Source organism: Theobroma cacao, chromosome 7 (genome assembly GCF_000208745.1).
Source record: "Theobroma cacao cultivar B97-61/B2 chromosome 7, Criollo_cocoa_genome_V2, whole genome shotgun sequence".
Classification (NCBI taxonomy): domain Eukaryota; kingdom Viridiplantae; phylum Streptophyta; class Magnoliopsida; order Malvales; family Malvaceae; genus Theobroma; species Theobroma cacao.
Window position 1 is genome coordinate 9,073,463 of NC_030856.1, and position 18,152 is coordinate 9,091,614.

At 33.4% G+C, this 18,152-nt stretch overlaps 3 protein-coding genes across 3 annotated transcripts; all 3 read right to left on the bottom strand.

Annotated features, from left to right (window-relative positions):
• On the bottom strand, nt 1,731-3,507 carry LOC108662934 (putative F-box protein At1g67390). The gene is made up of 3 exons (XM_018124870.1): nt 2,527-3,507; nt 2,259-2,426; nt 1,731-2,122 (listed from the first exon to the last, which is right to left on the bottom strand). The coding sequence occupies exons 1-3, from the start codon at nt 3,505-3,507 to the stop codon at nt 1,736-1,738; spliced, it is 1,536 nt and encodes a 511-aa protein (XP_017980359.1). The 3' UTR covers nt 1,731-1,735.
• On the bottom strand, nt 8,106-12,201 carry LOC18594476 (60S ribosomal protein L18a-like protein). Its single transcript, XM_007022045.2, has 4 exons — nt 11,761-12,201; nt 10,673-10,748; nt 9,755-9,869; nt 8,106-8,452 (listed from the first exon to the last, which is right to left on the bottom strand). Exons 1-4 carry the CDS (start codon nt 11,999-12,001, stop codon nt 8,393-8,395), a joined length of 492 nt encoding a protein of 163 aa, XP_007022107.2. The 5' UTR covers nt 12,002-12,201; the 3' UTR covers nt 8,106-8,392.
• Nucleotides 13,008-17,795, bottom strand: LOC18594477 (persulfide dioxygenase ETHE1 homolog, mitochondrial). Its single transcript, XM_007022046.2, has 9 exons — nt 17,368-17,795; nt 17,129-17,257; nt 16,779-16,886; nt 15,350-15,484; nt 14,611-14,652; nt 14,352-14,411; nt 14,222-14,275; nt 13,536-13,560; nt 13,008-13,413 (listed from the first exon to the last, which is right to left on the bottom strand). The coding sequence occupies exons 1-9, from the start codon at nt 17,599-17,601 to the stop codon at nt 13,322-13,324; spliced, it is 879 nt and encodes a 292-aa protein (XP_007022108.2). The 5' UTR covers nt 17,602-17,795; the 3' UTR covers nt 13,008-13,321.

The following is an 18,152-nucleotide window of genomic DNA, read 5'->3' on the forward strand; positions in this document are numbered from 1 at the left end:
TAATAATATATATATATATATATATATATATATATATATATATATATATATAGTTGTTTCATACACATCAATAGGGGTAAATTGTACACAGTGAGCATTACTAGCCAAACTGAATAGGGTTTCGCAGTTAGTCCAAAAGGATTGAAACCGTTAGTACATAACTCTAGTCTGACATTTCAGGGTTCCATTACAAGTAACTCATGTGTGCGGTTGAACTGTTTCCAAGCCTCATCATCAACAAAGTGTCTAAGTACTCCATCATCACTTTGGTTTTGCATATGCCATGTCATATTTTCAGTAGTTTTTCCTGACATATAAAGCCTTTAAAGCCTTGGTATAAGTGGCAAGTAACGCAAAATCTTGTAAGGAATTTTCTTCTACCTTTTGACACTTGATTTCATCAGTTTATACTAAAGATGACCACATATCATACAATACTCCAAATCAGCAGTTTCCTTATAAAATAAGATGCAATCGTTTTTACAAGCATGAATTTTGATATATTCAAGTCCAAGTTTTGCCACCTTCTTTTTCATTCTATAAAAGTCACAAGGTAAAGTTTCATCTAATGGCAACATATTCTTTATTATCTCCAACAGACAATCAAAACGTGATTCACTCAAATCAAACTTTAATTTAACATTTAGAAGTTGTGACATAGCTAAAAGCATTGTGTACTTTGTGTAACTTGACCACAAAGGTTCATCTGCATTACTCAATGAGGAGTAAAAGCTACTTGCATTTGGATTTAGATTTTCCTTCACAAACCTTGATTCATTATCATGACTAGAATTGGAAACAACTTCCAAACCATTGCATCCTTAACCATTCTAACATATGGATTTTTTATTTCCTCTTCATTTGTAAAGTCCTTATATTCCTCATGCTCCCTATGACTAGCATATGGTTCACCTCTATCTCCACTTCTTGATGATTGTCCAACATCATGTTTCCCATGTAAACATCATATTGTGTAAGCACCAGTAAAACGCCTTTTTAGGATGTGCTCCACCACTTTATCTGAATTTAGAAACTTGTTGTTGCTACACCAAGAGCAGGAGCATCTCATCTTATTATCCCACATAAATGAAGGGTTAGAAAATGCAAAATCAATGAATTCTTTAACTCCATTTATGAATTCATCTTTAATGAATCCATTAGAAGTTAGTTGACGGTACATCAAAAATTGATCTCCCGCCATTTTGTAATCCTAAGTTTCATAGAATATGACAATCAAGAGTAATTTCCATTCATGTTTATCATTAAAAATTTTAACAAAAACATGCCATTATGAAATACATTTAAACATTTTAAAATATAAATTAAAAAGTCAAAAGAAATTTTCGTCGAAATTCCATGGGAAATTTCCAACGGAATGATGTCAACGAAATTTTTTTCGTTGAACAAAATCAGTTTTCTTGTAGTGAAGGATCACTTAAGTTCAAGAAAATTTGATCATTTTGTCATAATCAAAACTATATTCATTTTAAAGCAAACATAAGTATTGTTTGAGAGCATACATCATCTATGTAAAAGTTTTCATAGTAACATATTTGATATAATGAGACATACATAGCAATGAAATCAATACCAATCATGTTCTCATGTGTCTAAATAGATATTGATGGCACAATCTGATACTATTTCTAACATTACACATAAGAGTTCAGAAGTTGTAACTACAAATATAAATTGGTAGTCTCAGTGAGAATCAATATTCCACACATATATAAAACTATTTAAGGGTTGAGATCCATGTTTCAAAATTTGCATCGTTCCCAATCGATACAAATTCAGGGCTTGGTTTCAAAACTATAGAAACATCGATGGAGGACCTTGGCAATAATAATAAATCAAGTGTTGCCTTAGCTCCTTCTCTTGAACAACTATCATCGAAGCAGATATTCATTCTCTTCATCACAGTAGCTTTTGTTATAAGATGCCTAACAAATTCCAGTTGTCTCTCCTTTCCATTGAATCCATTTATGGATACCACAATTAGGCTATGTGTGATACAATCACATAGCTCCCTTTTATCCCAAAACATGGACTCCGGGTATGGCAGCGAGCAATTTTGAGTACCATGATTTGAGGTTGCTCCCTTCCATTTGAAATCTATTTCCTAAAAATACACAAACCAAAATGCATTTCATTCAATTAAGCTTTAATCTAGAAGATAATATATATACTTCAATCAAAAAAATTTTATATAAATCAACTTCTCAAGATTAAGATAAATATAATTGGCAATGGCATACCGGTATATTGATTTCAAGTTGCTTCAGATGGGTGCATACTCGTAAAACAACAGCAAGAACCAACACTTCTCTTATATTGTTCAAATCCAAGTCAATTGATAACGTACATAAATTTTCGAACAAGCTTGAGTCATCCTTTAAGTGATAACTTTGATCATTTCCAGGTCTCTAAGGCCAACAAAAACAATTCATTCATATGATCATATCTAATATTATATGAAATATAGTGTAATTCAGTAAAAACAAAACAGTTAGTGAAAATGCTTACCAAAAGACCACAGCAATGCTCTAGAATTTCTGCAACCTTCACAAGTTCATGATCTTTGAGAAAATGGTGTGGACCTTCTTCTTCGCCATTGCAATATGCACAAAACACCTTAAGCTTTGGGGCATTGATAACCAATTTTTTGGGTGGACATTTTAAAGTATCAAGCACCAAAACACCAAGGGACATTGTTGATAAGTATATTTCGTGCACGTCCAAGTACTCTAGCTCCACAGTTTTAACATGATCACTAACAATCCAAACTCGATCAAACCCGGTACAAAAGGAAAGGCTCAAATGCTCCAAAAAAGCACAACTAGATATGATTCCATCAAGGGTTTCAGTTGTAAGAAACAACCATTTAAGTTTCAAGGTTCGAAGATTATGGCAATGATCAAATGGGGAGTCGTTTTCAAGTGTGTAATGTGTCAACTCAAGTGCATGCAACGTTGTACCAGAGAAAATCCCTGATGGCAAACTCAATTTTAAATCAGTAAATCTGCCCATAACGTTTTGCTGAAAAGGGAATTCCTCACAAGTGAAAGCTAGCTCTTGTATCCCTTTCTCTGATACAAGAAATTCAATCCATTTTTTAAGCTGACCATATTTGCAGCTATCAGGAAAATGAATGATCTTGCAACTAGTCAAGTTACATCTATGAGAAAACAATACCTTGTCAATCATCATAACAGCATGGAAAAGCTCTTTCTCTACATCATGGTTCAAACAATTATCGATTCCATGCCTATGCAGGTTCTTTTTCTCCTGATAAAGAATACGTTTGCTTGGTTTCATCATTCGGTTTGGATCAAAATCTAGACGAGAAACATACCTCCATAAGCTTTTCCATCGCCTTGATAAGATACTTGTTCTTACAGCTTCATCGACAGGTAGCTGTGATACAATCTCAGACAAAAGTGTGTCAGGAAGCCTACTGATCAAATCAGGGCCATAAGGCTCTTCCTTAACGAAATTTGATGTCATTTTTTTCCTCTCTTTTGCTTTCTTTGAAAAGATGGGATATGAAAGGAAAATGATAGATATATATATAAGTGTAGCAGGTTTGGTGAGGAGAAGAAATCATAGCAAAAATTTTTGATATGGAAGGAATATCCTCGTCAATTATAACTAAGGACATGTAAAGAAAACGTGTCAAGGGTGAAGAAGCACCTAGCTTTGAATGCTAATGGACCTATCTCTTACGTTACACCTATGGAAGTGCGTTTATTCTCTGTACCTATTTATAGCATGTTACAGCAAAATGAACCAAAAAATAGAATTTTTTATTTTGGAAAAATTGGAAGAGAAAAAGTAAAGTTATAAATAAAATAATCAATAAATATAACTAGCTAGCCTAGTTGTTTTCTATTTTCGTTTTTCCTTTTGGGAAGAGAATATATACATGAATCTTGCAAATCGTGAATCTCTTGCTTATGTGTAAACTTCATCTTCATTTTAATTTGTAGTAAGTCAACAACTACCTTTAATTCTTTAAAAAAAACCACAAAATGAATTTTAGCGAAAATAAACATAAAAAAAGCTTTTAAATAAAATTGATACTAATATTAAGGACTAGTAAAAGCAAAAGACAAGTTTTTATTACCTTGAGACTTTGTTTCCTTTCATGCAATTGTTTAGGGTTTAAATTTTAATCATTATTCACTAATTAAAATTTAGAAACATATCTATGATTTCTATCATCATTCTTATACCTAAATAGATTGGTTTCGTATAATATTTTATTTGGCTAATTAATGCATAGGTTTTGCACAAATTTTTCTTGATTTTGCTTAATATTAATCAATTTTATAAGATAAGACAAGTAATTAGACAAACTAGCGCATGTAATATATAACAAGACGTGGCAAGGCATGTCTTTATATATATATTATTTGGTGGGGAGAAGAAATCACAAAGAAAAGTTCCAATATGGAAAAGATATCTCTTGTCATTTACAACGAAGGACATGAAAAGAAAAAGTGTAAAAGGCGAAGAAGCACCTACCTTTAAATGCTAATTAACCTGTCCCTTACATTACACCTAAGGAAGTACATTTATTCTCTCTGTTTATTTATAGCATGTTACGGCAAAATGAACCAAAATATATAATTTTTTATTTTGAAAAAATTGGAAGAGGAAAAGTAAAGTTACAAATAAATAATCAATATATATATATAGTTAGCTTGCCTGATTGCTTTTTGTTTTCATTTTTCTGTTTTAGAAACAGAATATATATGAATCTAACAAATTGTGAATCTAATGCTTATGTGTAAATTTTATATTCATTTTAATTTGTACCTTTAATTCTATAAAAAAACACAAAATAAATTTTAGCAAAAACTAAAAAAAAATCTTGTAATAAAATTGATACCAATATTAAGGACTTTTACAAGCAAAAGACAAGTTTTTGTTACCTAGAGATTTTGCTTAGTTTCAAAATTAAGGACTTTTACAAGCAAAAGACAAGTTTTTGTTACCTAGAGATTTTGCCTATTTTCATGCAATTGTTAAAAGCCTATATGTGACTTAGCCTAATTGTTTAATTTTTTAAATTTTATAGTCATTATTCTTGAATTAAAATCTAGAAACCTATCCATTATTTCTATTATAATTCTTATACCTAAATGGATTGGTTTCTATAATATTTTATTTGGCTTTTGCATAGATTTTGATTAATTTTGCTTATGTAGACACTAACTTTATACACACACACACACACACAACATATATATATATATATGTATGGATAAGTAATATTGATATGTGTGCTTTTGTTTTCATCTTATCTTGCTTTACTTTGTTTTGCATTATTATTTTATTTTATTTGCTGTTGCTGACTTTCAGCTTGTTAGATGTTGACTTTGTAATTTACGTGTGCTAGTTAGGTAACCTCCAAAGCTTTTCGGTGCTCAGTTATCGACTTCGTTTGATATGTAAGCGTAGTTNTTCTTGATTTTGCTTAATATTAATCAATTTTATAAGATAAGACAAGTAATTAGACAAACTAGCGCATGTAATATATAACAAGACGTGGCAAGGCATGTCTTTATATATATATTATTTGGTGGGGAGAAGAAATCACAAAGAAAAGTTCCAATATGGAAAAGATATCTCTTGTCATTTACAACGAAGGACATGAAAAGAAAAAGTGTAAAAGGCGAAGAAGCACCTACCTTTAAATGCTAATTAACCTGTCCCTTACATTACACCTAAGGAAGTACATTTATTCTCTCTGTTTATTTATAGCATGTTACGGCAAAATGAACCAAAATATATAATTTTTTATTTTGAAAAAATTGGAAGAGGAAAAGTAAAGTTACAAATAAATAATCAATATATATATATAGTTAGCTTGCCTGATTGCTTTTTGTTTTCATTTTTCTGTTTTAGAAACAGAATATATATGAATCTAACAAATTGTGAATCTAATGCTTATGTGTAAATTTTATATTCATTTTAATTTGTACCTTTAATTCTATAAAAAAACACAAAATAAATTTTAGCAAAAATTAAAAAAAAAATCTTGTAATAAAATTGATACCAATATTAAGAACTTTTACAAGCAAAAGACAAGTTTTTGTTATGCAATTGTTAAAAGCCTATATGTGACTTAGCCTAATTGTTTAATTTTTTAAATTTTATAGTCATTATTCTTGAATTAAAATCTAGAAATGTATCCATTATTTCTATTATAATTCTTATACCTAAATGGATTGGTTTTCTATAATATTTTATTTTGCTTTTGCACAGATTTTGATTAATTTTGCTTATGTAGACAATAACTTTATATAGATAAATATATATGTATATGTATGGATAATTAATATTGGTATGTGTGCTTTTGTTTTCATCGTATCTTGCTTTACTTTGTTTTGCATTATTATTTTATTTTATTTTACTTTTAGTTAAATCGTATTAGATGTCCAATGGGCATTGAGTGGCCCAAGTTTTGTATGAGCTTGTTAACAAACAAATCCAAACTGCTAAAGTTAAAAGTGAAACAGATCAAACTAAGCAATATAATTAAATTTGATAATCCAAGATTAAAATCAATTGAACTCAAGAATGTTCTAGAAATAGAAAAAATAAATAAATAAATAAAAATAAAAAGAGAAGGCCAGCTGGTGCGTCTTGCACCCTTGCCAGTACCAACACCTTGCCAGATGCAAGAAATCTGCATCTGGCAAAGCATCTTACGATGTTAGCCAGCCCAGATGACACACCAACACTTTAAAAAGACAACTACATAACTTCCCTCTTCTCAAAAAAAAAATCTTGAAAATCTTAAAAAATCCCATTTTTTTCAGTTTAGTCCTTTCTCTCTCCCTCGCACATAAAGTTATATGTGACTTAGTCTAATTATTTAATTAGTATATGTTAATTTTGAAGTATCTTATTCCGGACTTTACAATTATTCCAGAATCAACTCAATCATACATTTTTCCAGAAATGCAATGTCGCAAGAATCATGCCAAATGATAACTTTGATAGGAAGAAAATCAACTTGGCAATTCAAGTTGCCGCCCTTGACATGAACCTTTTCTTCACAAATCAACGGCAGCTTCGGATTAACAAATAATAATAATAATAATAAGACCATGCAAATTGACATTTAAGCAAAGAAATTGCATTCTAGATGCACCAATCCAATGCTAATAATCTAATTAACAAAAAAAATTCAAACAAACCACAGGAGATGGGAAGCGGCAAAGAGGCCAAAGGGTGGGCTCACCGCTCACGGCACTATAGTAGGCACGGCAAGGCAAAGAGGCCAAAATCTCACGGCAAAGAGAAGAGACTGGCAAAGGCGGCTCACGGCACAAAGGCAGTCGGACTAGTGAAATTTTGTGAGGGTTAGCAGGTAAGCTTAAAATTGATTTGGGATTTAGGGTGAATTAATGGATAAACAAAATATACTTATCGATAATTTACAAAATTAACGGCTGCTAGAGATGCCAAAGACTTGGAGTGCTTTCTATTCATACAGGGGTACAGTCCCATCCCAAACCAACTTCTAACAGGAAAATTACTATAAACCCAATACCATCTTACGTTTAAAATCTGCCTATCTCAATAATAACTAATGCACTAACCACATCTGCATAATTCGATAATGGAACTATATAGATTTTCTAACAACACCCTTCAATGTCGATTTCAATGCTTGACATCTGAAATCGTTAACCATATCGAAAAGCTTGAAAATGGCTCACACGAAGCTAAAACCATGTGATTTCCCAGTGTCAAAAAGCTTTGCAACAATAACACACCACAATCATGACCTTCATCCACCTCCCAAGAAGATGATTAAAAGCTCCAAAGTGAATTTTGTTTCACTTCAGGTTCCATCCATATCAATGACCAATGAATAAAGATGCTCGAATTCTGTGTTATACAGTGCAAAAGGCAGGCATTCCTAATGAAACATATGATTTTGCAAATAAGCTCTTCATGAACATCATATGTAATTGGAAAGTGCGTGTTGCTGTTGCTTTGCCAAAAGCCTCAACCACTTAACCAACCAGCTGCTCCAAAATTCAGTGGCAATTCACATTCAAAAATATAACCCACTTCTGTCAACAGAATCCAACTGAACTAAGTTTTCCTTTTTAGGTATAGATAGATACCATGCAAACATGATACAATTAGCACCTATATGCTTCATATTTGCTTAATAAGTCTTAGTAAAACTTTATAGAGTAACAATCTGCATTGCTATCAAGCACTGATAATAAACAGATATTACTAATGTTCCATCATTCATGATTTCCACTATAGTTCACACAAATCTTCTAGCAAATTGTCATAAAGATAGCTTTCAGGAAAAGGCATATACATTATTTTCCATCCTTTACACTCTCGGAAGAGCTTACCAATCATGAGCCCCCTTTGTAACACCAAGAACAATTGCAATTGTAGCAAGAATGGCCTGCACAAGCAGCAGTCTTGTTAAAATGGTTGTTAAGAACCTCACTAGAGGAAGAGAGGCGGCAGACCATTTCTTTTCTCTATTGGTATTTAATAGACAACTTAAAAAATGGCTTGAAAACATGAGCTAAACAAGAAGCAGAACCAGTCTACTTGGAATAAATATTATTACAACATATGCAGCAAGGCTGTATGGAAGATCATCTCCGTAAATCAGATAATGACTGGGAAAAAAAAAAAGGACGAACAGAAGGAAAAGCTCTCAGCAAGGAAAAAGAAAGAATACAAGGGACTTTCCAACTAGACTTTAGTGAGAGTGAGCCAAGTATAGCTTATATCTCTCTATTTATTATTCTTGAGCAGTAACCCATTCACATAGTGAGAATTAATTCCACAGATCAAACTAAGAACATGTAAATTTTGGCACCAAATTGATTAACAGACAGCACATTAGCACAGAATTCAATGATAGTAAGTTTAGCCACTTGTATCATGTGAAATCTCAAATCTGTCTCCAAGACTTCCAAATGCAGGATAATAAAATGGTTAACCCATTTAGAGATTATTAAACCGGTTAAGCAACATATGCAGAACCCAATGCAATCTGTAGACAGAGATGTAGAACCCAATGCAATCAGTAGACAGAGACATTAATACTGGAAGAAACTTTGTCCATGCAATTGTTGAGATTCCTCACTAGGAAAAGCCCTTTATGACACAAGTGGTCTTCCACCTACTTCCCTTCCCAAAATTTCCCTTCAGGTCACACACTCAAATATATGTTGTAAAAGTTACATACCAGCATAAGGTTTCTAGATTCATAATCACTACCCTGCCCCGATTTAGAATCCCAGTTGTGCACATTGATATGAATACCAGGAGCCTGCAAAGAATAAATAACCTATGCAAGCACTTCACATAGCCTTCTATCATTTTCACATAATCAAAATTATGAATTTAATGACCTTTGAGCAACCTCATTACCAATTCTAACTATATAGATTTCTTTTTCATCTGTTCACTATTTCTGACTTAAAAACTAAATTTTCTGGTCTATCACTTTCATTTCTCAAATTCCTTAGATGGTCAAGCAAAACTTAAATGAACCTAACAAAAAGAGAAAAGGCAAATTTGAACTTTGGGCAATTGACAATAGCCCAAAGATACAACTGTTCATACCAGATAATATATTTACATAAAAGGTCAAGCATTAACATACAAAATGAGAAAGTTGACAATCAGTTCTATGCAGCATGGCTTTCATAAAATTGAAAAAAAAAAAACTGATAGAAAAGATACTCACAGCAATTGTGCAAGCAATATATCCTGGTTTCTCCCGGTAGTCTATTCTTGCACAAACTAGAATAAACAATCCAATGTACCAGGGGATGGCCCCAAGGAAGAAACCAATGATAAACCTTTAAATCAAGAAAAAAATAATATTCATAAAATATTTAACTATAACTACAAATGCAGAAAATAATCAAGATAACAATATATATTACACGGACTTGTATAAAACTATTATGTAATGTGGATTGGGTAACAAAATGGGGTTTTGGGTACACATCCAAGTGTCAATTGAATCCATTTTAGAAGATTTCCATTATTTTGGGGTGTCTCGCAGCCTTTTCCTTAAGAACACTGTTTCATGGACATGGGAACTTTAAGGTGACATAAAGAGTTATACATTTCACCTATGTTTATTGCATCAAGCATAAATGTGAACATAATGTAATTAACTGATTGCCAAATCATTTGCAGTTGCAAAGGAAAAACCTATTTAAGACGTCATATTCAAGTAAGCCTCAATTGATGCTAGCTCTGTCTTGCATTTCTTATCCTGTATTTTCTTGTATCCACATACATCCACCTCCAAAACATTCTCATCATGATCATACTTGTCCCATTAACAGGTCTCTTCATAGCCCCCCAAAACTCAACGCTATAAAGCATAGCTATCCTGTCAGCTTTCTAATAGTGTTACCTTCCAATAATAGGAGACCAATAAAATAGTACAGATGTATCAATTTCCCATTTTTCCAACATGTAATTTCTCTCTTTTTTGCGGTCTTGAGGATTTTTTAGCCCACGACAATTGGAGATAAAGGAAAATAATTTGTTGATTTACAACCAAATGACATATTCATTGAGTTGTTATTTGTTTGACTTTATATTTTAAAAAACTTTTAAAACAAGGAAAACTAAAATTATGACTTACAAGAACCATCCAATACCAATGCCACAGCAAGGTAGGCGACGCTCTCTTACTGGTCTTCCTTCAGCGACAGCATATCCTAGGACATAAAAGATATAAGGGAGAAAGCACATTTAGAATAAAAATTTTTCATTTAGTAGGCCAACATAATGCATGCTTGGCTGATTAAGAACAACCATTTCAGTTCATGCAAAACTCTTATCGACACAATTATATACAATAAAAGAAACTGGATCACGCCAAGTTGAATTACAAAACATACCAACCTTACACTGATCTAGCCATGCATTTCCACGAAGCACAAAACTTTCACTCTTCATATGAGTTTTAGCAACCTAAATTTTTAATCACATAGAACATCCTCTGACATTTGATAGAAGCACGTTTTACATTATTATAAATGAACTTTTTGTTTTTACATCTAAGATCAGCTTGTCAAACATAGAGATTTTCACCACTTCCTAAACGGTTTAATGGATGTTTCCTTCAAGTTTAAGGTTGTTTGTTGATCATTATAGGTAATTTTCTACTTGATAGTCAAAATACCCTGATTACACTGTGATATTTTACATATTGTGGAAGTATTTGGTTTATGAATTAATGACTTGTATACCATATCTATGCATTTCTCTCTCATTTTGCCTGAAATTGACTTCCATTTCTCTTAAACTATCGTGAAATTTATAGCAAAACATCTCTGCTATAATAGCAAAAAAAGTTCTTTCCCACCCCTATTCAGGTCACAACCCCAAAAAAAAACCCTTTTTTCTTCCATCTATCAAAAACCCAAATCCCAGAATTCTTGCTTTTACAAACTTCAATCATCCCCAAGAATCAAAAGTTCTTCCTATTACATAAAAAAAAAAAAAGAAGATCAAAGCTGCTTATATATCTATGCCTGTTCTCTATAATTTCTCTGCCATAAAACTCCTAATATGTAAACACCCTTTCTTCCAAAACATCAGAAACATGGATCTTTACTCTTAAAAAACAACTTTTTTCTTCCATCCAACATAAACCCAAATCCCAAAATTTTTCCTTTTGATTGACGAATTACAACAGAGCAAAGCTTATATTGTAGGGTAGAGTACCTGGAACAGTTTGGTAACCTTGGGGTTGGGGGTAATATTGAGGAGGAGGAGCAGAGGGTTCATGAAGGCCAGGAGGTGGAACAGGCTGAGGAAACCCAATAGCTGGCTGATGGTGCTGGTGCTGGTGCTGGTGCTGTGGAGGAGGAGGAGGAGGAGGGTAGTTGGCTACTCCTTGGAAAGTTCCGTACTGATGGTGCTGGTGATCTACAACTACAGCTCTGTTTTTCTCTTCACCACTCATTTTCTCCTTTGTCTTTGGGGTTTGGGAAGTTCTTGGTTGTGAATTTGGATCTGCTTATGGTGATGGAACAGCTAGAAAGGAGAAAAAATAAATATGAAAAACAAAAAATGGTTACTTTGATATTAAGGTTTTTTGTTACTGAGTGGTGGCATCATATTTGGGAAGTTGCCTGGCTACCAGTTTTGTCTTCTGAATTTGACCACCCACTTATACAATGGATTGTTTTTTATTATTTTATTTTTACGTGTGAAAGTGGATTAAATTTGGACAAATACAAGTATACAGCAAAAAGTAGGAAGTAAACTTTTTCTAAGATTTGTGTTTGTAGCCATTCTTCCATCTTTTAGTAATAGAATCATGCCTTTGTTCCACACAGAACTGTGGGATTTTAGTTCTCTTTCTTGGTCTTTGGATATGTTTGTCCTTTATAAATTAGAGTAAAAGGTGAAACCAAAAGACACTGTTTCTTAAAGTTGAAGGACTTTTTGCTTCACAATACTATATATTGCATTCTGGCTTTTAAATTCAATTTTTCAGTGCTTCTTTGGAGCATAAACCAAAAATAGTCACACCTTGAGAGGCCTTGGGATAAAGGAAAAGAAAAAACAATTATTTTGTGAAATTGGTCTATATTGGTAACTATCTAATAATATTAAAACTAGGTGGGTCCATAATAGAGGATATGGATGAACGTCCCCATCAGGTTGTGGCCTAGCTATGATTAAGCCATCTTTAAGCCTCACACGGACGAATTTGAGTGGCGTTTTTCTCAATACCATAGGTTGGGGGGTCCATGTAAAAACAAAGTTTTGGTGTAATCTTACCATTCTTACTTCTAGTTTTTAACCTGAAAACTGGGGAATCTGCAAGGACAATTACATGAGCCAAGTATAGAGAAGATAACAAGATATCTTAGGACAAGGTAGCATATTATTCGCATCAAAGGTAGGGACAAATAAGATTGTTGGTACTCTAGACATCAAACTCAATTGTACAGTTCAGAAGGGAGAAAAAAACATTCAAGAACTCAGTTTCAGTCTGCAACTGTCTCTTTAACACAGCTTTACTCAAGACTGGATACGAAGTAAGGTGAGAAATCCAGCAACTTTAGATGGTACGAGTGAAAGATGATAGTTTTACAGGCTTACAAGTTACAAGATAATACATTTTTTTGTTCCTTATTCATTTATTTGATTGTTTATTTTTTGATTTTTTACAATCAAGTAGCATCAATAGGCATTTATGTAGCATATCCAAATCATATACAGACCCGGCTTATAATATGAATAAAATAAGTGCACATGGTAGTCCAGTAAAGCCTCAGCTGGCTTTGGAGCCCAAATCTTGCAATCCACAAACCATATTTGCTGGCACTGCTACATCGATCATCTTAGGATATGGCAAGTTAAGATCTGTTGCACCAATAACAGAAACGAACAAAGAAAGAGGAGAAATTAGAAGTTGTCATCGCAAACTGGTCACAGATGCAAAATATTCGTTATCCATAAACTGGATGTATTGAGCATCAACTTACTCTGCATGATGCCTTTGAATGTCTCCTGCAAGAGGGTATTTCAAAAATATCAATATGCTGATAGGATAAATAATTCACATAAGTATTCTGTGGACACGATGAAGACTAATCATCCATCAAATGCAAGAATGTCATGCTTTTTCATGTACAATAACATCTACATGTTTTAAAGCGAATAATGTCTTTCCCCATTTTTACCCTGGCCACAGTTACTGGACTAGTACCATCCAAGGGAATTGACCTCATCAAGAAATACATTTTGCAGATTTTTTTAAATTTTAATTAGGTGAACTATAGTGCAGTGAATTAATGGAGTTAAAGATCAGAACCAAGGCTTCTTAGACAAAAGGAAAACCTTTCTTGTGACCAAAAAAAAAAAACTAAAGATAACTTTTATACAAAAGAAAGCAGTCAATCATTTAATATTTCTATATTCCAAAAGTAACAAAGCCATCTCTCTCTTTTCCCTGTTATGATTCCAGAGGATGCCTAAACTTTGAGCAACATGCTACTTATTTAATTATGTCACTGACAGTACTAGTGGGTGTTCCAGAAATGTTCCTACACATAATTTTACAAGATAGAAAAAGCCAGGAAAAAAAGGGTTCTATTTCCATTTGATAATACAGACATGATCATTTGTTTCCCACAGAAAAACAAAGATGGATTGTTCCAGAAAAGAATACCTCATCCTTTGTTAGGCGAGGATTGTATAGCATTTCCTCTCCCACTGTGGTTACCTATAATCAATGAGTTTCATATAAGAAACAACCATTAATATATGTATGAAACAAGTGGAACGAAGTCATATCTTACTGTGAATCCTTTGTAATCATGAGCTGGATAGAGCAATGTTTCCTTGGGCAATGTGAAAATCTGGACCCATGAAACAAAAATGAACCTTTTTTCATTTAAATTCCAATAATTACAAAAATGAATTGAGCAATCTCAAAGAAAACCCCCTCCTTCCCTACCCACCACACCCCCCCCAGACAAACAGGAAAATAAAAACAAAATATATGAAGAAACTTTTGCTTGACATTATAATGTAAATGACTATATCTCCTATACTTGCCTGTGAATGCACTGACTTGTAGAGTTGCTGCGAACTTCCACCCTGCAAAAGGAATTAATCGGTACTGAACCTTGGAGCACTAAAGAACATTATCTTCATGTATAAAGCAGAACAGATATCCCAGAAGACAACCCAAATATGGATGGCAACATCCTTATGAAAAGAAGTTGGCATATTTCTGTTGCATATGCAACCAGCACATGGTGATACCCAGCAAAAAGAATAAACGCCATAGCTCTATAGTTTCAGTCACCTCACTGATCAGACAGAATGTCAAATTATTAACAATTCAATTACTGATTAATTTACCATCAGACTCGTGAATGACAAACAGTATTACCAACTATGTGCAGCCAAATAGCAAGGCAAATGTTGATATGTAGAAGAGTAGAAAAATATGCAACTGGGTGCATGCTTCCCATGAATATCAAAACAATCCGGTCTTATTGTTCTGAAACACAAACAGAGCATGCAAATTTAATTGCAAAACATTCAACTATTCATTCCAAAATCTCTGCATGGAACAAACATCCGTGGTTGAGTATCTAGTAGTAGTATCACATAGGAACACACAAAAATCTTCATATGCATAAGGAAGCCGATGATGGTTGACATGCTTAATATGTTAGATTGCTTCGAGCATCTTTAATGATTCTGATGGTTTGATGTTAACAAAGTTATTATTACTTCATTTTGTTTTTTGGATCAAGATGCAAGACCATATTCCAAAACATTATACCTGAAAATCTGTCCTCCCACATCCCCTTATCAACAGAGCATCCCCTGTGAAAGCCATCCTTGGCTGAGGCTGATCAGGTCCATCTCCTGTGACATAGGTAACACAGCCCATTGTATGGCCAGGAGTAGCACGAACCTGCACTGATGCATTTCAATTAGAATATAGTTTATGATATAGAAGTCTAGATCAGTCTGGCACAACTTCATAGTGACATTAAATATTATCCACATTGACCATTCGTTGTTCTTCATAGATCAATGCAATTCCAATCATATCATACATGTAGCCATATTTCTTAAAACAAGTTTTCAAAACACTCTGCATTTAGAAACTCCAGAAATGCAAGTTCTTGTTTCAAAATTCTGCAGAATCTTTACCAAGTATATGAACCAGAAATCTACACCAACTTGCAGATCAATATTAATGATGGACCTTCCATAAATCAAATTTCATCACAAGTAGGTACTTTCTCTAATCTTTCAAAAAAAGGCAACTGAGGAAAATATTCTGTTGTATTAAGCATCAGCTCGGAAATTGGTTACCCATTAAAGGCCAATGGCAAACTGGCAATTTGCTAATGGCTCAGTAGTCAAGAGGAAAAATTAAAGTTACATGTGAGACTGTCAAGAATAGGCATCTCCAGTCATTTATACCAGTTATGCTTACTACAATGTACTAAAGTTCGTAAAGAATCATGATTCTCATGCTATTCAGATTGTGATTTAGTTGGATCCTAAATTTTTTATCAATTCAATAAGTATCACAATTAACATCAATTATATTTCTAACAGCAAAAGCTACCCTATGAAGTCAGGGCTACTTATCTCAGGAAAAAACAAAGAAACAATTTTTCCAGCATTTAATTGGTGAAGGTAACAAGAACAAATTTATATGCTAGTCGCATCAAAATTCTGATTCTCAAACTAAACTAGGAGGAACTGGATAAAACATCTTGGGAACTGCAATCTGATGGAATGGAGTAAGGACTAGAATGGAATGAAATAATGTGATTGTGTTCTGCTCCTCTGGGCTAAGAAATATTCTAACAGCTGCATATGCAATGACCAAGAACTCAAACAGAATATGGTGAAACTGCATTCTCCATCCCTAAGCTAAGGAATTGATTTTTACCGCAGTAGATGTAATTGCCACTATTTTGTTACTGCTTATTACACCACACTGCAGTTTTAGGGTCCAACCAAACAACAAAATAAAAATATTGATTAAAGAAAAATGCCGTTAGAATGCCGATAATGGTATCTACAAGGACACACCTCACTCTGTCACATCTCTGACTCCATTGTGCTTACAGAATACCAGGAAAACGTAAACCGCATAAAGATCATAGCTATTTTCTCTAGCATTATTCAAAAGATGCATGCATACAATGAAACTGACCAGACAAGCAGTTGGGCATATGCATGCTTACCTCAAGAAAGAGATTCCCAAAACAGATTTTATCGCCAGGTTCAACAAAAACATCAGCCTTGGAACCACTCGCTTTTGAAATAACAGATTTAACGCCAGGTACCTTGCCCTACAAGAAACAATCACATTTACATACATAAATTGACAATAGCAGGTTTGAAGTTTAGGAAGGGAGATTGAGACTTATATGATAGGAGAAAACTACCTCTTACGTGACTCAAACATGATGGCCTTTAACACGTACTGGGGTAAAAATAATCTAAGTTTGATGCAATAGAATTTCTTCCTCCAATAAGCTAAAATAAGAAATAACAGTGTAGAGTAAAATTGAGACATCAAAGATAAGAAAACCTTGATGAGACCAGTTCCAGTGACATGATCAGCATGTACATGAGTGTTCATAGCATATATAAGCTTCAGTCCCAATTCTCTAACCAAACTTAAATCTCTATCAACCGTCTTGTCTACAGGGTCTATCAACTGCACAAATCATTTCATCGTACAACATAGTATTAAAAACCCAAAAACAAACAAAACCCAGAATTTATATTCATGAGAAAAACATAAACATAAACAAAGAAAATACTTACAAGGGCTGGTTTATCAGGGTGAGAGAAATCAGCAAGAAGGTAAGTGTAGGTAGAGGATTCTTTCTCAAACAGCTGACGAAACAAGAGAACCGGAGATGACTGCGACGACGTCTTGTATGACCCCATTCGTGATCGCAGAGCAAAACCGATGGGTTGCTTTGGAGAGAAACTGAAGGAAGAGTGATTAAGAGGAGGAGAAACTAGACAAGGTCTTATGAATCTCAATGTCAGCATTGTCAATTCCGCTTAAAGCGGTGGTTTGGTTTTTTTTTTTTTTTTTGAAGGAAATGAAAACGATCAGATCAAAGCCGTATGCTTGAATTCAAAGCATATTTTATTGCTATGTAGAGTATTTTCATTTAAAATATTATCCTTGATTTGGTATTGTATAGGGAAGCACGATGTTTTGGTTTTGGAATTCTCGTTGGCCGTTGCTTGTACATCACTTTCGCTGTCTGCTCTTTCGCGGTTTGTTAAACAAACGGTGGACTGATCTGATGGGCTTTCCATTAATGAAAAAAAATAAAAAAGAACAATTACCGCCTTGCAATATTACTTAGAAATTGTCAGTTTCTGTTATAAATAATAGATTTTACACCAGTAAAATTTTATATTTATAAATAAAAATTTATTTTCAGTTAATAAATATATTTTTTAGATTAAAAGAATGGCATCGAACTCTTCACTATTTTGAGATTCTCACGAGAGATGAAAGATATTAAGATCGAGATAAACCTAAATCAAAATAATTTTTTTTCTTTTATGAGTGAAAAGAAGTAAGAAGA